A 21,569-nucleotide genomic window follows, 5' to 3' on the forward strand; every position below is an offset into this window, starting at 1 on the left:
TTTAGTTGAAATTTAGCCTATAATCCACAGGAATGTAAGCTCATGGGAGCAGAGCTGGGTCCTCTCTGGTTGCTGTACCCAGACCATCTCCTGAGTAGTGTCTAGCTCATGGGCATTCATATTTGTTGGGTAAAGTAGTGAGTGTCTTAAGTTGCTAAACTTCGGGTAACTTGCCAGCAGTTTTTTTACCAGTCTCTCATCTTTGGAAAACACGCAGTCTAGATTTCACAGACTCTTTGGATAATTGGCACTGTCTTCATTTCTGACTCTAGGGTTGGAGGCAGATTTACTCTCTGAGAGAGAACCCAGTCTAGTGAGAAATGAGCGGGGTTCTGGAATCGGGAGAGGCCGGTGGTGGTGGCTCTGAGCAGCCACCTGGCATCCTGGGTGCTGCTTTGCTCAGGTGTGTCCGTGCCTCCCTGAGATGGTCCCACAGGTACAGATGCACAGAAGGGAGGCTTTCCTTTCCCTCCAGAGTCAGTTAACTTGGTAACAGCAGCTTCTAAGTTCAGGGGCAAAGCTCATGATCACTGATAATATAAAAAGACAGTAATGGTTTGGTCCCTCTGATAGACAAAATCCTTGAAGAGCTGCAAACCCAGGAGATGGGAGTGAACTATGGCCTGCCATCTGGCATCACGTCTAAACTGAAACTTTTTTCTGCCAGTTTAGCCATTTAAAATGTAATTTTAATAGGCTTACACAGAGTAACGATAGAACTGTTGTGTGATAAAGGTGTAGGCAAGGCAGTTTTCTGTGTGGTGGGAGAGGTATTCAGGGGACGTGCCTGGCTTACCCCAAAAGCTTCCCTGACATCAGTGTTGGTATTCTTTATGCGGGGTCCTTGGGGAGTCTCCCCTCTGGCTCATTCCCAGCACGGATAATCCTGGAGAGGATCCACAAGTGTTCTTGTGCATGTGCGCGGGCACCCTGCTGCTTTCAGCCTTTTGGGGTCCTCCGTTCCCCCCGGGCGAGGGCTGGGGGACAGAGAAGTTGGGGCAAGAAATTAAGAAGACATGGTAAAAACTCAAAAAATTTACTTTTAAGTGATCTTACAGAGCTAAGAACCCACACCACTTTTATTTGTGATGATAAACAGAACTCCAGATACGGCATACAAGAAAAAAAATTTTTTTAACAAAAACACGAAACAGGAAGCTGTATTCATGTTATGGCAGAATCTGATTATCATAGGTGTTTAAATATTTCCCTGTGGTTAAAGTGGAGCACATGTGTCTTAATTGCCATTGCAGCATGCTCTTTGTAACAGGAAGTTAGCATAAGCCGCGTGCGGAGAGCAGTTGAAATCCAAGAATCTCCTCTCTGCCTGTTACCTGTGTCACCCCGCTGTACTCCTCCGAGTGTGGCAAGTGCTTTTCCTCGTAATCCTTGGAGGGTACCATCTCCCTGATGCTCCTGGGAATCTCTGGACAAATCACGTTTTTGTGTGCTCCATATTTTGGCTTTGCAGTGGGCTCATCAGCCAGCAGCTGAATGTACTGGGTGTGTTTGGGAATGACAGCTTAATGAAAGGGCGGACCTCCCTCCTCTTTCTCCTTTCAGAAGGGCTTTTGCTCTTACCCCCAGAGCATTTCCTCTCCTCGTGTGATGTTTGCACACTTGGGGCCATCTTTGTTAGCTGCATTAATATCGAGACAAAACATGCAATTACGCTTTCATTTGGCCCCGCAGTGGTGCTGGTGTGGACTGGCTGTGTTTCGCCTTCTTCCATGGAAACCAGCTCATTCATTTCTCAGGTTTTTTCTGACTTCCCTTTGAGTAGGACAGCTGTTTCATCTCATAATCCTCGGTGTCGTTTTGACATTTTCCTAGGAATTTCACCTCACCTTCTGATCAAAATATAGTTATTGTCTGGACAGCCTAACTTACGTTCTTGTATGTTTCAAGGGTAAGTGGCTTCTCAGGTGGGAAAGAATCCATCTGCCAGTGCCGAGACATAGGTTCAGTCTCTGGGTCAGGAGGGTTCCCCTGGGGAAGGACATGGCAGCCCACTCCAGTATTCTTGCCTGAGAAATCCCGTAGACAGAGGAGCCTGGTGGGCTTCAGTCCATGGGGTCTCAAAGAGTCAGACATGGCTTAGTGACTAAAGAGCAGCTGCAGCACGTGTCAAGGGTGTTTCCTGGGCAGAATTGATTGTACCATTTCTGCCTGTCTCTGCCTTCACGAAATAGAGGTGTGTCATTCATCGGCTGCGGTATATTTAAATTTGGCACTTCTGAATCTCAGTATCCCTTATTCATGAACCAGAGGTTGCATAGCAGAGCCTGCCACTGTAATCTTGAATGTGTGATTGTAGTTCTTGACATCTGGGAACATCCCATGTGTAAGATGGGCTGACTTCTGGAAACTGACCTTGGGACTTACTGAATGATCCATGGAAACAATGTGATTTTTGTTCTGTCTGTTTTCATGCAGCTTCCATGAGGCAGTCTCAGGCTGTACCTGCAGATACACGCCCAGAGATATGGATTGCCCAAGAGCTACGGCGTATCGGAGACGAGTTTAATGCATATTACCCAAGAAGGGTAAATGATGTTTTCTTTACCTCCTTTTTTGATTCTGTGCTATTCTGGAAATGAGCAGTATTACCTAGGTGTGACCTACTCTTCTTTCTGCATTCCCATTTTCCATTTCTTTTATGGCTGAACTTAAGTGGTAGGGATTAGACAAAATACAGTATGAGCCAAGGGGGATTGGAGGAGCACAAACCTTAAACCCTCCATGCTTGAAGAAAAGGAAGTATTTATATATTTGAAATACTTCCACAAAAATATTAACGTAGTCTTCAAGCCAGAGTGGGTGTTTCTGTCCTCCTTTGAAGCAGTTTGGGTCAGAGGTAAAGAAATTTCTAAATTTCCATCTTTATGCAGCCAACGGGAATGATGCCAGCTTTAAAGTAGGAGTCTTGGACTTTCCTGATGGTTCCGTGGTTGAGTCTCTGTGCTTCCAATGCAGGGGATGTGGGTTCGATCCCTGATCAGGGAACTGAGATCCCACGTGCTGTGGGATGCAGTCAAGAAGATGAGCCGGCGGGGGGTGAGTACAAGTCTCAGGCAGTGAGTCAGAGCAGGAGCGCCTTTCTGTCCTTCAGCCCCCACTGCTCTTCTCAGTGTTCCATTTATTGAAATGTATCAAGAGGCCAGTATTTAGCCTATGATTTGGGGTATAAAGTTTTTTATACCTCAAATTGATAGCGCTGGAATTTTTTGAGGTGTGCTGTTGGTTTAAAAGAAAAAAAAAAATCAGCCTTGGATCTTGGGCTGCACACCCCATGTGTTGGTTTTGCTCAGTGGCAATGTATGTTACTGTTTTGGACACCTTATTCTCATGGAAGACTGTTAAACTGTGTAGGCTTCAACTCAGGGAGTTAGGCTCCTAGGAGCATGTGTGACCACTTCTTGTAGGGGTTCACCAACACACGCATGAGAGAATGTAATTTCGGCTTGCTTACCTTTTTTCTGGGCTTCTGGTGGCTCAGTGGTAATAAACCCGCCTGCCCATGCAGGAGACCCGGGTTTGATCCCTGGTTCCAGAAGATCCCCTGGAGTAGGAAATGGCAACCCACTCTAGTATTCCTGCCTGAAAATTCCAGCAGACAGAGTAGCCTGGTGGGCTACAGTCCATGGGGTCACAAAGAGTAGGACACGGTTTAGTGACTAAGCAGTGGCAGAACCCCGTCTTTTCTGTTTCCCGTGTATGAAGATGTTTGTGTTGATTTACCCAAAAGGAAGCACTTAATTATTTTCTACAAAATAAAATTTAATATCATTCTTTCTGTGTTACTTCTCATCTGACTCCTTTTTCCCCAGATATTATGGTTTCATATAAACCCCTTTTAAAGATTCTTTGTTTCTTCTGGAGGGAATTTATGCTTTGGACACCCCGATGTTTTGTCCTATTTTAAATGTTAGTCTTTTTTGTAGCTAGCTATTGCTAAGTAAATGGATGGTCCCTGTACAATTACTTTCAATCTTTCTTATTTTCCTGTTATATATGATGCTTTCTTAGCTTTTGTAAACATACACGGAGATGTTTTCCAGTTACAAGTTTTTTATTTCTCCAGTATAGAATCTCCGTCCAGGAGTTGAGGACTTTGAGAATACTCTTACTGGCTCCTCTTCACACCTTCCGTTGGGTGTGTATAGGTGTGTTTGATGGGAAACGTGCTGTGTATGAGCCTGCCATTAGATGCAAGATGCCGCATGGATGAACGGGCTTCAGAATTCCTTACGACGCTGCATCTAGCTGGCAGAACGCCCCGCAGCCTGGTGGGAGCCCGTTCACAGAATGTAAACCCCTCTCAGCCTCGCTCTACAGTGCCGCTCCTCTTTGCAAGGTGGACTGTTGTGCAATTGGCCACAGAAGTTAGTGTTCCCCCAGGCCTCTGCCTTATTTCTCTGGTGGAATTTTGGGGTTACTGTCTGTGTGTGTGTGGACTTGGCTTTCCCGCTGGACTTGGGGAGTGATCAGAAGCAGGGCCCCAGGGTATCTGGGATGTTGGTCCTGGTGCTGAGCCGGGGAAGGACATGTGTCCCTCCCAGGGGGTAGGCTGAATGCATCCACCGTGATTCGGATGCGTGTCACAGATCCAGCAGGAGGAGGTGACTTCCAATGGCCGTGGCAGCCGAACAGGGTGAGCAAGGCTGTGACTGAGCAGCACACTGGCCCTGCCTCCCCCATCTTTTGGGGCAGTGGATAGCCTTGGGACTCAGGTCTAGCTTGGGTGGGGCTCCCCGGGAGAGGTGAGGCTGTTGGGCCCTGGTGCCTTCAGAGTCCGGGAAGCTCAGGACACAGAGAGCAGTCGTCAACTCCATCCTCTTGGGAGCTGACTGAGAGCCTTTGACCATAGAGCCATATGGGTTTAAGGAGATTTTGCCAAAGTTTCTCTTTAAACTTACATGGAGTCGGTTGCCATTCCCTTCTCCAGGGGAACTTCCCAGTCTTGGGATTGAACCCGGGTCTCCTGCATTGCAGGTGGATTCTTTACCGTTTGAGCCACCAGGGAAGCCCTTATGAAATATCAGTGGCTCTACAAAGGTTTCCCTGAGCCTTCCCAGATGTGTCTGGTTGATGCATCTCCGTGGTGGCCCTGAGTGGTCAGTGGTGAGAAGGGCTAACGTGGTGGGGTTGGGGCACAGCCACCCGACAGGTAGGCGGTCGAGGTGGTGGCCAGTCCTGGATGGTGTGCAGAGGAGACGCAGGCTGTCTGGCCGTGTCATTACCTGCCTCTCCACTGAAGAAGGCAAAGCAGCCTCTAATGCTTCGTGCTTCCCGCTCTGTCTCCCCTGCCCGGTGTAACTGCACGGTTTAGTGTAGATGGTGTTCATGTTTTGTTTTTTTTCAAATGTTTTCTCAGTATTTTGGGTAAAAATAAGAAGTTAGTTTCATTGCCATATCCTGCAATATTTTGTAAGTGTAAACCTTACTTGGCATCTCTTTTTTAAAAAAGAACCAATGCAAAAATGCACTTGCTAATCATTTAAAAGACTAGGTTTCTATGAAGGCTGGAATATTGGGGGAAGAGTAGGGGACAGACTGTAACTTAAAACATGATTTTTCTAAAATGAAGCATATTCTCCAGATCTTATAAATAGCCAGTTCAAAGTGGCAGACTGAAACTCGGAGTGGTGACCCAGTGACCCCAGGCCTGCGGTCGCCTGTCTTGAAACTTGTCAGATTCCCAGCAGTCCATTGTCTGCAGTCACGCAGATGGGCCATTGTTGAATACGGTGGGGGGGGGGGGGGGGCTGGGGGTGGAGATCTTAGCAGGAAATGGGAGGAGTTTTGCCTTCAAGTTAGGCACTGTCTCTCTGTCCCCGGGACGTGTCACTTCTTGGCGGGCAGAGTCCGTAGCTGCTTAGCCGCTTTATAGTGGGTCATGGCCTTTTAAATATTTGGTGTCCTCAGCTACTTAATCTGGCTACAGTACCTTTTGTGAAGTGTTGGTCTTTTGTTGCCATGAGCCTTGCAAAGCCTGACAGGCTGCGTTCCCGTTTCGCAGTGCCCTTGAGGAGGGCGGGGGGCAGCCTGTGGGCCAAAGCTGTGGAGGCTGAATCCCTGAAGCAGGAGGTGAGAGAGGCCCAGGTGAGCTCAAAGCCCAGGTGAATGTCCCCTTCTCTTCCGGGACTCAATGTCATCTCCCCAAACCACCCTGCCCAGGCAGGGGGACCCGTCACCCTACTTGATGGGAGCTTTATTGCTCCATGCATGCTGTGTTTTTGTAACTTTTGGTTTTGAAATAATTGCAGAGTTTTACACCAAAGTTGCAAAATGGTATGGAGACCCCTCTTGTATCTGCCACCCAAGTCCCTGCTGCTAACTCTGCCACATGTATTTTAACATCCTCCTCCCTTATACCTTGGGCTTCCCTGGTGGCTCAGATGGTAAAGAATCTGCCTGCAATGCAGGAGACACAGGTTCAGTCTCTGGGTTGGAAAGATCCCCTGGAGAAGGGAATGGCAACCCACTCCAGTATTCTTGCCTGGAGAATCCCATGGACAGAGGAGCCTGGCGGGCTGTAGCTCAGAGGGTCACAAAGAGTCTGACACAACAGAGTGGCTTTCACTTTTCTCACACCTACCTGTGTGCAGACTATTTTCTGAACTATTGGAGAAGTTGCAGGCACAATACTCCTTTATTCTTAAATTCATCAGCGTGTCCTTCCTATGAATAAGCATATTCTCTTATGTAACCAGTAACCACAGTGTAGCGAGCACGGCGGGAAGTGAACAGCATGACAGAGCTGTGTCATCTGTGGGCTGCATGCGGACCCTGCCAGTTGCCCAGCAGTGTGACGTCGAGTCCTCCTGCGTGCACTGTATCAGGAGGCACAGGGTGTCCATCCGTCTCATTCCGGAGCCCCTGGTCAGAGGTGGTGTCCTCCACCACACATCAGTACTTTCCCATTCATGACGGAAGGAAAGTGTGGTTATCTCATGAGTGTATTTCCCCTGTGTTTACTTCATTTATCATAATGAGTTCCTGGGTCCCTGATCAGTCCAACAGGTTATTACACGTCTCGCAGGCTCCCCAGGTGGCTAAGTGGGTAAAGAAAACGCCTGCCGATGCAGGAGGTGCCGAAGACTCGGGTTCCATCCCTGGGCGGGAGATCCCCTGGAGGGGGGCGAGGCAGTCCGCTCCAGTATTCTTGCCTGGAGAGTTCTCATAGAGGAACCTGGTGGGCTACAGTCCATGGGGTTGCAAAGAGTTGGACACGGCTAAAGTGACTCACTTTAATTTGATGCTCAAATTGGTTAGTGGCAGATTTGGCTAGTGGCAGCCTCCGGCGTGTCTCCACACCATAATTAGGCACTAGAGTGCCTCGGCACCCCAGTCACATGCAGGCTTGTAGTGGGACAGAACCTAAGGGGCTCAAGAGGTAATGGAGCTCTGGGATTCCTTTGGGATTTGCTGGTGGATGACCTGCAGCCGCACAGTGTCCTGGCTCCACGGCTCCCCGTGTCCTCCTCTCTGGGACCCCGAGGAGGGAAGAGAGGGCTCTTTTGGAACACTGGGCAGCCAGGGCTGTCAGCGGACCTGCAGGGAAGCCACATCTCTCTGGGGCTTTCTGAAGAGGGCGAGGAGCTGGCAGGAAGCCCGGGGGCAGCAGCACCTCTGTGTGCTTCAGTGGCCCTGCTCGCTGCTGCCTCTTCCCTGAGGGTGGGGGCCTCCACCCAGGCGGCCCGCTTTCCTGTTGTTCTTTATTGCCTCTGGCTTCGTCCACAATTCAGAAATTGCGTGAGTGCAAGTCCAAGATCCTCTGCTGGAGGGAGTGTCGGCAAGCATGGACTCTGGTCCCTTGCAGGCATGGGATGCTTTGTACTCACGACCGGCTCTCGAGAATGGTGTCCGCTTGGGTGGGATTCTCAGGCTTGGCTCGGGTTGTAGTCCATGGCTGTGACGGGGGTGTTAGACCCTTCAGAATGTAAAAACATGTGCTCTTGGGGTGACTAGGTCCCCCCTTTCTCTAACCTGTGTGCCTGCCCTTCCCAGTACCCAGACTGGGACGTTCATCTTCTTTCCTAGGCGTCAGGTTGCCCAGCCTAAGTCACTCTGTACTCAGGTAGGGTGTGACCTGGGGATGTCCTGGTAGGGGCCTGCAGTGGACGGCTACACCTGATGCCCATCGGACAGGCTCTCTAGACGGGCCAGAAGTGGATGAAACCCTTGCGTTGTTTGATCTCAGGAAACAGTGTGTCTTTTGTTCGGGCTGTCTGCCTCCTACTTTTGGTCTTGGGCGTGCGCAGGCATGAATTGACTGAACTATATAGAGGAAAGCGCATCCCTGAACTAAATGAAGTGGAGAAGAAAGGGGGCTTAGAGGCTGGCTTTGAGGGGAGCAGCAGGGAAACTGGCGTCAGCACATTAGCATTTTCATGCTAGTTGGCCCCTGAACGTCAGAGGGACTTGGGGCGCGACCCTCCACGCAGACAGAAATCCATCACTACCATCTCTGCCTCAAGACAGAGAAACTGGAAAGTGACTCACCCAAGGGCAGGAAGCTGAAGCAGTTTGGATGGCATCAGGACTCACCTGGTTCTGCATAGCATAATCTCTAACTGAACACAGACTTTTCCCCCACACTTAGCTAATTTAAAGATGAACAAAATGAAAACTAGGTATCGTATTGAAAAAAATCCATGTGTAAGTGGACCTGCACAGTTCAAAGCCATCTTGTTCAAGGGTCATCTGTAAGACACGAACCTGATGTTCGATCCTTATTTTTAGAAGTGATATTCTCCTATCTACTGCAGATAGTGGACAGGGAGAGGTCAGAATTGCAACTTGTTTGGTAATAGGGTAAACCACACGTACACTCAGAGAGGCATGTTCTCAGACGGTCCTCTTTTGAGGCCTTCGTTAATCGAATGTTGGAGTCAAACAAAATAAAATGCTCTATACTACTGTCTGAGAAAAAGGATAATGAAAAATCTGCATCTTAAACATTGAAACTAGACCTGTGGTATCTCACGAGACGGTGCTTCTCACTTGACTCACACGTTGATAGAGTGACAGTTTTTGTAGCACAAACAGCTATGATTAGGATACTTAAATTGATGTCTACCATTTATGTGTGATACAGTCTTCAGGCTTGGTGAGTGTCTTCCTTGGAGTTGAATGAGGCAGTTGTGGATTTTAGAGCCTTACACACATGCCTTCTCTGAGAGCATGGGGTTCAGATTATTTCCATCAAGACAGCAGCTGTGGATTGCAGGTTTTTTGGACAAGGGCTTTCTTATGGAGGGTGAAGTGTGATCTCATAGGAAGAGACAGTTCATGGACAAGTGCAGGGACCTTGATCCCCGACTCCATCCCTTCACCTTCAGGAGCCCCGTATTCAGTCAGTCTCTTCGGGATGTGTAGTGACAATTAAATCTAAAGCATGGAGAGATGGATCTAGAAAATGCTGTCTTCCACCAGGGCTGTTTTCTCTCACCGTGAATCATAATTGACTTTTCTCCATTGATCTTTGTAGAAGGAGAGAGGCTAGTAACTTTGTTCACCTGTCTGATAAGTACCCAGTTTGTTAAAGGAAATGTTGGGGGGTTGGACCTGGGTGGGGGGACCCCGGACGTGCTGTGTCTATCTGGGTCACACAGCTGTGAGCCAGGGTTGAGGCGCTGATGTGTGGGTGCATGCCTGGGTGGGCACCAAGCTGGATATGGGCTCGCTCTCATCACCCACGAGGGCGCCGTCATGCTGTGGCAGGTGGGCACACCTGCACAGTTGCCTGGCCCTTGGGGGACCGGAGGCCGTCAGCACATAACCATTTGGAGATGCAGGTGCCTGGAGGGGGACTTCAGAGAGGGCTAACTGGGGTTTTTTTAATTTCTTGAGGAGGAAATGGTGATGCCCTGGAGGCTCAGCCCTCCTGCAGACGTACAGAAATAATCAGCCTATCACGTTGTCCTCCGCTCGACTTCTCCCAGCTGAGCCAAAGCAGAGGGGTTTGGGCTGTGGTTAAAGTGTTTATGTCTCATTAGCATTTTTTGGAGTCTGGGCCTTTCACCACCACATGTGCTCGCTCTGAATCGAGTGTTTCATCAAGTGGTGTCTTGTGCTGGAGTGGTCATTGCCATCTCTGGCTTCTCTGTGGTTGGCACAGCGATACCCCACAAAGGTCATGGGCCGGGGTTCATTTCAGCCAGCATGGGGCCTGGAAACCAACAAGTTGAGGAAGTGGCTATTTGCCCTACCAAAAGCATCACCTGTAATAGATGCTTTGAGGTGATATATTGACAGTCAGAAGGTGGGATTCATGACGATACGGTCTTTCTGCGATGTTTGGGCATCCCTTGCCCCCCTAGTGGGAGCTGGGTGCAGTGCTGTGGGAAATCTCACTCCTGGTGCTGGGAGGCTGTGGGGGGGCACCACATCCGGCCAAGGGGATCCCCTGGTGCTCTTTCCACAGCTGTGTTGACAACAAAGCCGGTTAGGCACTAGCTATGCAAATGCCCCTGTTGCCTTGGTGACAGATAGAAAGTGAACTTGGTCTTGGGGCAGCATCGGTCTGACAGCTGAGAACAGCAGTGGACGTGGTGCTCGTGCTGGAATCCCAGCTGAGTTGCCCCTTGACTCTAGTTCTCGGTCTTAAAGTGGAGAGAGACCGAGTCGTCTTAGCAAGCTCCACGTCGAGTCGTCATACACGGGCCCTGTTCCTCTCTGACCTGTAGTCTCACTGGCTGGTCGTTTAAAAGAACGTTTGGACTGATGGGTTATGAGTGGGTAGAGGTGGTCTTCCATCCAGCAGTGGGGCCGCTCTGCCCCTTGCCTCATCCCGTCCCCTGTGATGGTGACGATGTTCAGCCTTGTTTCGGAAGATGCAGAGCAAACACCGAACATCCAGGCAGACACTCCATCCTCATTTGCCCAAACTGGAGCAGAGGTTCTCTCTTTGTAAGAGTCCTTCCTGGTCTCAGAGTCTAGAATTCAGTCTCCTGTAACATGTTCCCACTTAGAGATAAATCTGTGTTTAAAAAAAAAGAAAGTTTGGGACATCTTAAGCATTCATGTTGAAATTCTCTTAAGAAGCAAGCTTTTGAACAAGTTAAATCACTCAGAGTCTCAGAGTTCTGGCATACCTTGCTTTTTGGTTTGTCTCCAAGAGTTTGCTATCGTGCTGAGTTTTGTTACCTTGACTGCCAGAAAACTCCTAACTAAACCGTGGTTCTGTGGCACCAAATCTCAGTCCTAGTTCCCTGGGAAAGTCTTTTTTTCCTTTTTTTTTTTTTTTTTCAGTCTCTTAATCATGTTTATGGTCTTACTCAACCTTTATTTTTAGGCGCTTTGCGCGTCTCTGTGGTTTTGATGGTAAGCCCCCTTGAGTGATGATGCTGAGTGAACCTGTGGCTGGTACTTACTGAGTCATCAGACCCAGTGAGGTCTGGCCCTGCCTGTGGAGCCCAGATTGTTGCATGTGTCCTGCGCGGTGCTGGAACTCAAGGCAAGCAGTCAGGTCACCTGGTGTTTCCTGATCTGGAGGCTCGGTCTGTGAGATACAAGAGAGCCACGCTGGCTCAGGGGTCGTGGTTCCATTGAGCGGTGACAGTGGGAGATACTTTGAGTCCCCAGGCTCGGGTGCACGAAGTCAGGAGGCCTGGTGTGTCCTGTGGGCTTCGCAGGGTCTGGGCTCCTCTCCGCCTGCAGGATAGGAAAGCGGAATCAGCTGCCCTCTGTGGGTGTGCCGCGGTCAGCCTGACCAGTTCTCCAGGGCAGGCTGGGAGAGTATTTTAAAATACTTTTTCTTAAAAAAGTATTTATTTATTTGTATCTGAGCTGTGTTTTGTTGCTGAGCAGACATTTTCGTGCTGTGGTGAGTGGGGGCTGTTCTCCAGTTACGGTGCCTGGGCTTCTCATTGTAGTGGCTCCTCTTGTTGGGACACAGACTCTGGATGCACAGGCTTCAGTATTCGCAGCACGAAGCATCGTAGTTGCAGCTCGCAGACTCTAGAGCGCAGGTTTCATGGCTGTGGCCCGTGGGATCAGGGCTCCATGGCAGGTGGGATCTTCCCGGTCAGGGATCGACCCCGTGTACCCTGTGTTGGCAGGCGGATTCCTATTCATTGTACCACTAGGGAAGTTCCCCCCACCTTTTTTTTTTTTAAATAAATTCCCTTAAAAAAAAAATTTTTGTGCTGGGGTCTTAGTTGTGGCACGTGGGATCTTTGGTCTTTGTGGCAGCATGCAGAGTCTTGGCATGTGGGATCTAGTTCCCTGAACAGGGGTTGATCCAGGGCCCCCTGCCTTGGGAGCACAAGTCTTAGCCACTGGATGACCAGGGAGGTCTCTCCAGACCTGTGTTGCATCCTGCACGCCTGCTTCCCAGGCAAGAGAGCGTGTTTGGGCATGTTTGGCCTGCAGATGGAATTAAAATTCCCTGACCCGTGGTGGGTGGTCCCAGAGCTAAAACCCCGGTGGTGGCCGGTGCTGTGTTCTGTCACAGCAAAACAGGGCTTCAGCGCATTGTCACATCTGCTCTTTGGACAGGAAGGGCATCCGCATCTTGACTCTGTCCTGGCGCAGGCCTTGGTTTCACTGGCACGCGTGGATGCTCTGCATTCTGTAAGGCGGGAGCTTGCACGTGCCTGTGCCTGGCTTCTGGGTTGGTGCCCAGGCTTTCTCTGCGGCTGTTCCCATGATGGCAGTGCCGCAGGCGCCCTGTGACTCAGGACTGCCTGCGAGACCTCCTGCATGGAGACAGGCTTTGCAGTCAGGTGTCCTGTGATGCGGGCCCGTGTGAGGGCTGCCAGAGCCCCTTGGCCAGAGAGGAGCAAGGACCGTGAGGGGGACCTGGATCTAGACCACGGAGACAGAAGTCCCAGTGGGATGGCGTATTGCACTTTGTGTGCCTGTGTGGGTGAGCAGAGGCAGAAAGGATTTGAACCTAGGAGCGTGTTTAGTGTTTTAATCTCTTTTCCTCCAAATGTACCATTGTAATATATCTTTTTAAAGTGTTTTTATGGTGTAGACTAGAGCAGCATTATGCAGTTCTTGAGCCAGGAAGCGCTGGTTTTCACTTGGGGCAAAGGCTTAGGAGCGATGGTTGAGCATGCATGGGTATATTAGTTGCTAGGGTGGCTGGAGCACAGGCAGGGGGCCTTAAACAGCAGAAACAGCTTTCTTTCACAGTCCTGGAGGCTAGAAGCCCAAGCCTCTCGCTCGCTGCGCTGCAGACAGCGTGTGTTGGTGACTCCCACTGGCGAGACAGCCTCTGTGCCCTCTGCCGGTGTCAGAGGGCAGCGTGTCCGCCCAAGGGGAGCTGCCCAACCTCACAGCTGTCTGTGAGGTGTGAGCTGTCCACGCTGAGCCAGCAGCAGCTCTGGCTGGCTGGGCCAGCTGTCAAGGGCTTTCTGGGCTGGCACAGCTCTCGGAATCAGCAGTAATGGCTTCCTCCGTTGAATGGCATCCAGAATCGGTTGTTCGCTGGCTTGATGGTGTGTGCCGGGCTGTCCCGCTTGCCATCTGAGGGGCCAGGTGTGCCCAGTCTTCGCTCACCCGGGCCTGGCAGCATCTCCTCATTGGTCAGGGGCTGGGTGTCCCTTTCGCCAAATTTTTCCTGCGTTCCCCTGCCACCCTTGTACGTCTTTGCATCTCCACTGCATATTCGTCTCATGCGAGACGAAAGCAAAACTGTTAATAAAAAATTCTTTTGCACCTGTTGTCCTCATAGTGTGCGTGGAAGGTTTCCTCCTCTTGCTGCTGCTGCTAAGTCGCTTCAGTCGTGTCCAACTCTGTGCGACCCCGTAGACGGTAGCCCACCAGGCTCCCCCGTCCCTGGGGTTCTCCAGGCAAGAACACTGGAGTGGGTTGCCATTTCCTTCTCCAGTGCATGAAAGTGAGAAGTGAAAGTGAAGTCACTCAGTCGTGTCTGACTCCTAGCGACCCCATGGACTGCAGCCCACCAGGCTCCTCCGTCCATGGGATTTTCCAGGCAAGAGTACTGGAGTGGGGTGCCACTGCCTTCTCCATTCCTCCTCTTAGATACTTCTATTTCTGGAATATAAAATTGGCCAAGAGTCAGCAGGGTCCATCCCTACTGTGTGACCTGGTCCCCTCATGTGGTCATCTTGACTCCATTCTGTGGTCCACCTGAAGGCCACCGGGGACAGCCAGATGGCTTTAAGACAGCTTTCCCCATCTTGAAGCAATGGCTTAGCCCACCCCCATGTACACTTTCTTCATTTTAGTAAATCGTGGTTTTATTTTGAATAAGCGTCTTTCAACCTGTTAATATTAGTCTCAACTAAAATTAACCTTCCCCTAAATCATTCTCACCCCAAAGAAGCAAAGTAATTTAGAAAGTTAAATCAAAACAAAGCAATCTTGTGTGTTGAGCAGATAAAAATCGCAGACTGTGGTTACGGAACGCCTCTACAGGAATCGCTTACATAAAGCCTATTTCCTCCAGTCTGGTTCTGGAAGGAGCAAGGGAAGTGCTCAGGCCTTATCACAATTCCATCCCGTCCAGCACACCCCAGAGGGCTGTGTAAACAGTGGCCCGGAGGGAGCCCTGCTCGCAGCTGGCATCTGCAGGCGGCACTTAGGTCTGGGAGGGGACGCCCGTCTTCAGCCTGCCCCGTGGCCAGTGGTCCCATGGTTCTGCATCGGAAGAGACCAGCCCCCCAGAGTGAGGAGAGGGGTTGATGGAGAGCTTCAGACAGAACAGGGAGCGGGCCCGGGGTGTTGCGTTCAGCGTTCAGACCTGAGCAGAGAAACAGCTCCTGACTGGAAGTGGGTCGTCTGTTACCGGCTTTGGCTGGTCTGGGTGTGCACCCTGCTTCTTCTTCTTCTTGTTCGGTTGCTCAGTCGTGTCCGACTCGTTGCGACCCTAGGGACTATAGCCCGCCAGGCTTCTCTGTCCATGGGATTTTCCAGGCCAGGATACTGGAGTGGGTTGCCATTTCCTCCTCCAGGGGATTTTCCCAACCCAGGGATCGAACCTGCATCTCCTGCATTGGCAGGTAGATTATTTACCGATGAGCCACCAATCGGGGAAGCCTTTACACCCTGCACTTACCTGCAAAATGGATTAGACCCGAAGGTGGGCGTGCTCTGGAAGACATGGGGACCCTGAGACTTTCAATAGCCTGGCAGTTTCCTTCTGAGCAGTATCTCAGCTTGTCCTAAACCTGTGGGGGTCACCAGCAAATAGACCTGTTCTATTTTTCGTCACACTCTGCCTGCCACTCTGGGGTGAGGGCTGGAGGGCAAGTCCGCCTGTTTGCTGACCCTGACCACTGTGCCAGGCTGACAGCATGCACTCAGAAGAGCTGCCTCGCACCAGAGGCAGGGTGGCGCATCAGCGCTTCAGTTTGTTTAGCTTCTTGGGGCAGATCACACCGAAACTCAGCCTTCAGGGAGCCTGAAACCTATTTGAATGTCAGTAACTTAGTTACTTGCATCCCCCGAGTTCCTGTTTGCTTTACCCGTGCCTCTCTTCACGGGACCCCAGCGTGGGGTGACATTTCTCAGCACCTGTGCGGAGGTGGTGGGTGTAGCGCTCGTCATCCTGTTCGTGGCGCCCGTTGTCTTGTTGTCCACACTGTCTGCTGTTCGCTGAACCCGGGGCAGGCAAGGCCGAGCTCAGAGGCTGGAAGGAGACGCGGGGAGCCTCAGGAACCGCAGACACATTTCTTCTCTCCTGGCTGGCGCAGCAGCCGCATCGTAACCGTAACATAGCCAAAACGTACCCTCACATAACATCACGGTGCCGCTCCAGTGTAGCCCTGGTGCAGCAGCAGCCAGGGCTTTCACAGCGAAGCGCACACAGGCGTGCCGCGCCCAGCAGCCCGTGACCAAGCGGGCACCTCGTGCCGCATGTGCCCAGTGCTGTGAATGGTCTCAGCTGCTGCACAGCCGTTGTTTACAAACGTGGGGCGAGAGGGCCTGGCCGCGCCATCTCGGCTGATTTGCTCTCGCCCTGCACTGGGTGGCTCCTTTGCCAGTGGGTGCTGCGTTCCCTGGTCCAGGCAGCTCTGGGCAGCTGTGACGTCACCTGTGGAAAGAATGTGCAGTTTCTGTTTGTTGTTGCTGTTTTGTCTTTGACCGCAGCAGGCGGGATCTTTGTTCCCTGATAGGGGATCAAACCTCTGCTCTTTGCCTTCGAAGCACAGAGCCTTAGCCGCTGGACCACCAGGGAGGTACCCCAGAATTCTGTGGTTTTTAGAGGGAGAAGTGGATTCAGGGGTCCTCTTGGAGTCTCCAGACAGCCTTTCGGTCACTTTATAAAGAGCATCCCTCAGTGCCCCTGCTCCTTAGGGGGTGACAGCTCTGGGAAGAACTGGCACTTGGGTGAGCTGGTGCCCTTCTCAGAGGTCCCAGCAGGATGACTGTTCCCTTGAGTACGGGTGTCCTCCTCCCCACCCCCAGTCCCGCCTGAAACACGTGAGGGCTGGGCAGTAAGCAGCTTCTGTCTTCTCGTTGCAGGTCTTCGTGCGTCACCAGGCAGTTGAGGGCCACCCGCAAATGGTCCTCTTGCGCGTCTTGCGCTACATCGTGCGTCTGGTGTGGAGGATGCAGTGACGGCGGTGCAGACGTTCCGCTCGTTTCAGACCGACCAGCCCAGCGCCCGGGGTCACGGCGCTTCCGTGCCCTTGCTGTGCGGCAGTCCTTTGCTGGAAGGGTGGGCAGAGAGCCAGCCGGCATGTCCCCGGAGGACACCACGCTGCACGTGGACCTGACCTTTGTCTGTTCATCACCATGTGGCCGATTTTCCAACGGAAGCTTGATGTGAATGTAAATGAGGGAGGGATTCTCTTTTTTTAAAAAACAATGAACAAATCATGGTTCTCTGGAGTAAGATTTTATGCAAGAATGGTGTTTACATGCAGTGTGTGTGTGTTTTTTTTCCCACCTTTGATAAGAGCAGGTTTTTCAAAAAGGAAATGGAAACTTTTTAACCAACTCATGAGTGATTTTTGTACTAAAATTTTAAGAACCTTTTGCCTACTCTCAGAGGATTATATAAACTCTGCAGTGGAAACTGAGCCAGCTCATTTATAAAGCTGCCTTAGTTTATTTTTAGAGGTCACTGTACAGCATTTTTAAACGGGAGAGGTATGACATGACCCCTCCTTCCCTGCCATTGCCTCTTCGACATTTTGTTTTTTTAATCACTATTGTTAATACCAAAAAAGTTTTTATGAAATGGAACTGGTAAAAGGGGCAGAGAGAGGTCCTTTGTCAGCCTGTATTGACATGCCACTCCCATTGTGTAAATACCTACTTACCTCTTTAAAATTCAGTTGCATCTGTGGGAAAATTTTACTGTGTGTGTGTGTGTGTGTGTTGCTTACATCCTTTGGTGATGCTCTCCCAGCCTGTCAGGGCACTGATGAACACATTTGGTCCAGTGACTGTTTCATGGTAAAAGGCAGTTGGGTCTGAGCCCGGGTCTGTATCTGACACGGGTCTGTCTGTCTCTTGGTACTTTACCCACTGGGGAGTGCTCGCTGGCAGTTCTCGCTTGCTTTGATAGCCTTGTTGTTCAGACGTGTTCTGCAGAGGTTTGGGGCATTCATAATACCAGGTTTGCTGTGGCTCTCCTGTAGCACAGTGTGGGCTCTCGGCCTAAGGCCCCAGGTGACTAGCATGCCCGCCTGTGGCCAGGTTCAGCTACAGGGGGCCACACTCGAGCCCTCGTGGGAATTGGCAGAGGCTGTGGCAGGGCTTTAAGCAGCTGTTTTCTGGGCATCCTGGCTTTTCATCCAACTCAGAGTTCCTCTGGCCTTCTATGGCTCTTGGCTAACCGCTCTTTGAAGTAAAGGCTTCATTCTGCTCTCAGCAGTTCTCATAAAGAATACCATCAGACACAGGGGTATCTCTGTCAGTCGTCCACCTCCTGGGACTGCTGGATTTTTGTCAGGCCCCCCACTTCCTGCAGCCACTTCTGTTGGGGGTGCTCTTCCTTCACACCTGCCAGGAGGAGGGCAGAGAATGCAGGCTCACGAGCTGGTCGGTATTTTCAAAGGCAGTTAAACTCCCGGGGAGACCCAAGACGGACAGATGAGGGAGCATTGCAAGCAGGGAGGTGGGGGTAATTCTGTGAACCCCATCGCTCTTAAAGTTTTTGAAACCTCGAAACAGCTTTTTAAAAGACATACATGTTTCAAACAAGTCAACAGTGCCAACAGCAGCTGTAGCGTTTGCTTTTGGCCCATCAAGGACCAGTGTTTTCTTCTTATCGGTTGGAGCAATTGATTCATTTTTGTATCTTTATAGTTTTATATATATATATATATATATATGTTACATATATACTTTTTCCTTAGGTAGAGAGAGATTTGACTCCAAATATTCTTCCTTCTAAACATTTTCTTTTCCCCAAGTAGCTTTTTGGGGTCTTGAATTGTTTTAAAAGCTGTGTTGAGTCTCAGCTTGTGTTCCTTGGACCCTTTGTCTTGAACCCGTCCGCTGGATCCTCAAGTCCACGCAAGCGGTTGAGGCGGTCCACGGAATTGGCGTCCGTGGGCCTGCTGCACACACACACACCAAAGACGTATTTGGTTCTGGGCCGCTCCCCCCAGGATCTCCGTATTCACGGGCCAGTCTCTTGGACTGGAGCACTTTATTCCTTCAGCACCAGTGCCCTGGGGGGCCGAGCGCTTGCTCACCCACGTGCAAGTCTACCTTGGGCTTGGGGGCCTCCAGGCCCCCTGGGCTGGCCGTGGAAGCAGCTGATGAGGAAATGAGAGAATCTATGAACTGTAGAAGTACTAAAACGAGGATGTTGCCCCCGGGACTTGAGAGGTGACTAGACATCCCTGTACTGTACGTGTCTGTTGATCATGATGCCTCCTCTCTGCAGAAGGTATGCCCATGGCTGGGTGTACCTTTGATGTCTTACTTTTCCTTCCTTTGACTTTTTGTAGAGAGCAAAAATAATTCGGTCCCTTGTTGGAAACTTAATGCAGGTTTTGTGCCTTGATCACTTGTCTGATATGACATTTGTAGAAACTGTCCTGTGACTTTTCACAGGAATGCAATAAACACGTGAAATTAGCTTCATAAGTGAATTTGCAAATTATCTGGGCCCCTCCCTAGACCTGAATTGATGAAGATTTTTTTTTTCTTGGTTTAAAAAAAAATGTACATAGCGGATTACAATTTTCTCCTGTTTCTCCTTCTTAATATTGTATATATTTTGACTATTTATTAGATTAGGAAGTTGTATTTTACTTATCAACTGAGCCAAATGTCTGTGCAATTATTATGTGTTCCTTTCTTGTAAAATTTTGTACAGCCTAAATGACTAAAAGAAAAAAAAAATCAGTTTTTGCTGAACTTTTTCAGAATTGAGGGTTGTAAATATTGTCGATTCTTTTTCTATGTAATGTGTCCTACTGTTTGATAATGCTGTAACTTGTAGGAATGTTGTATATTTATTTCTGGCTTATTTAATGTCTTAAATTCTGCAAAGTGTTGACCTCCCTTTCCCCTCTGCCCCCTGCTGTCCTGTTAATTGCTTTAACTCTTGAGGTGGTGACTGGTCAGCTCACGGCAGGCTACGTGGTCTCCCCAGGGTGGCCCTCCCAGCTTTGGTTCCTGGTATTTCTAGTCCAGTGGGTTTAAATTCTTACGGTTTGCTGTCCTCATGATGAGGTTTGTGTTTAGACAGCATAATGAAAGACCAGAAATCTGATAGGCTTTCAGATTCTCCTCTAGAACTTTCCAGTGACCCTTTAATTCCTGAACAGCTAGCTTCTCATAGAAACAAGTGCTATTAACTTCAGGCAATATCTTACAAAACAAAATACTTACTATTAGCAGTGGGAAAGATTTTTCCATTGAAGATTTATCCCTGACAGCTCAGTGTTTAGAAATACTCACATGTCCACTTAGGCAGGTGCCGCCATGGGACTGTTGAAGGCAGAGACCAGGCAGACTGAAGGCCCGGGTTGACCAGTTGCCCTGCTTCCAAGTGACTACTGGGCCACCTCACACTACTAACCTTTGTTGGCAACTGATGATTAGTTGAATTCCCCCACCCCCAACCGTGCTCTGTGGCTTCCTACGCTTTGAGGTGCAGACTCTACTATGTATCTTCAGGAACTAACTGTACAGGCCCGCGCCCCCCACCCTAGCCTTGAACCATTTGGTCCCAGCATTTGATCCACCTGTGTCTTCAGGGTGACGCCTTCTTCTGCTTCTCCAAAGCCTTCAAGCGAGGGTCTGGACCCCACTGGCCTGGGTGCAAAGAGGTGAAAGCGTGAAAGATCTTCTAGCGGTTCTGTGTTGATGGCTTTGTCATCCCTGCTGATTTAGCCTGGTGCCTGTGTGTGTCCAGTCTGTGCACACACGTGTGCAGTGACCTGACCACACGTGTCGCTAAACCAGCTGGGGTAACACCTGTCCTGCTCCAGACGGCATCGTATGTAAGAAGCACCCTCAAGCTCCCAGCTAAATAACTTGACTACTTTGATTTGGGAATTTCAGACCTTAGAAGCTCTCTTTAATTTGTGTGTCCAGGTTCTGTGACTGCTAGTTACTGTATCAGAACTCATCAGGTACTCGTTTATAAATAGCACTGATCTGTCTGTAACTTTTTTCCTAGAACCCAGCATATGTAGCATTTGTATCGCAATTTCCCTGGCTTGTGTTTTGCACTGATGGATTTTGACAGGGTAATTGCCACTTTACTTGTGCAATACTGCTGTAAATAATTGCAGATTTTTTTTTTAAGAAACCCAATCTTTTATGTTCTTAATGAATTTTATATAAATAAAACTTTCAACTAGTTTTGGTGAGCTGTTTGATTTATTTCACAAAATGGTGGAGAAGCCGCTGAAATCATGGATAGGTACACACCCACACTCTGCTCTTATCATTCACTGAATGCATTACCAACATGCAGATTTTGTGAATGGTCGCTTGAAGTCAAATCTGTGTAGTATACTTAAAAGCAAACCACTCTTTAAAGTTTTGAAGTGGCTGGTGAGAGCAACTGCAGAGTTTTCTGCCCACGTAGTCAGGTATGACTCAGCACCTGGGCTGGTTGTGGAGTATTAGGTCACAGGTCTAAACTATATTGATTAGTGATTATAGCAGATACCCTGCCGTCTCAGCCTGTCTTGGTAGTTTGAAGAACATTCAAGAAATGGAAGTCTTGTTTGACTCTTAAGTTTATCTATATACCACCTGCTTGAAGCCAGAAATCAATAAACGCCCGGATCTGTGGTGAACTCATCACTGCTGTCTTCTAAAGGGGCCATGGAGTCTGGGGAGCCCTGTGCTGCATGGCAGGCGGGAGGGATGCCAGAGAGAAATTACGGTCTCCTCTGGGGATACAGTTTATAAAATCCTATGAATTCCTATAAATGCTATAAATAGATTACATAATTTGCCACTTCTACTCTGAAATAAGTGCTGGGAAGGTTAAAAGACTGGGTGAGCTTTGTTTTAAGCAGGTAATAGATTCCTACTTTTCATTTTAATTACGTGAGCAGTACATGTGTCTGTACATTTCTAAAGTTTGTTTTTTATTGAACTATAGTTGATTTAGTGTTATGCTAACTTTGTGACTCAGTTATACACATACGTTCTTTTTGATG

At 49.5% G+C, this 21,569-nt stretch overlaps 1 protein-coding gene across 9 annotated transcripts in view; it reads left to right on the forward strand.

The window, feature by feature from the left end:
• BCL2L11 (BCL2 like 11) overlaps positions 1-20,757 on the forward strand; it is a 51,001-nt gene extending 30,244 nt beyond the window's left edge. For 7 of the 9 annotated variants that reach the window (XM_086328302.1, XM_086328305.1, XM_086328307.1 and 4 more), the window contains 2 exons: positions 2,437-2,546; positions 16,447-20,757. In XM_086328302.1, the coding sequence (XP_086184428.1) occupies positions 2,437-2,546; positions 16,447-16,542 (206 nt within the window). In that variant the 3' untranslated portion in view covers positions 16,543-20,757. Of the gene's footprint in view, positions 1-2,436; positions 2,547-4,084; positions 4,157-16,446 lie in introns of all 9 variants that reach the window. The other 2 variants (XM_086328308.1, XR_015137438.1) reach the window with 2 other exon arrangements.
• Positions 20,758-21,569: the final 812 nt, after the last annotated feature.

The sequence above is a fragment of the Bos grunniens genome, chromosome 11 (assembly GCF_055505025.1).
Source record: "Bos grunniens cultivar Pamir isolate PY7600 chromosome 11, Bosgru_T2T1.0, whole genome shotgun sequence".
NCBI classification, from domain to species: domain Eukaryota; kingdom Metazoa; phylum Chordata; class Mammalia; order Artiodactyla; family Bovidae; genus Bos; species Bos grunniens.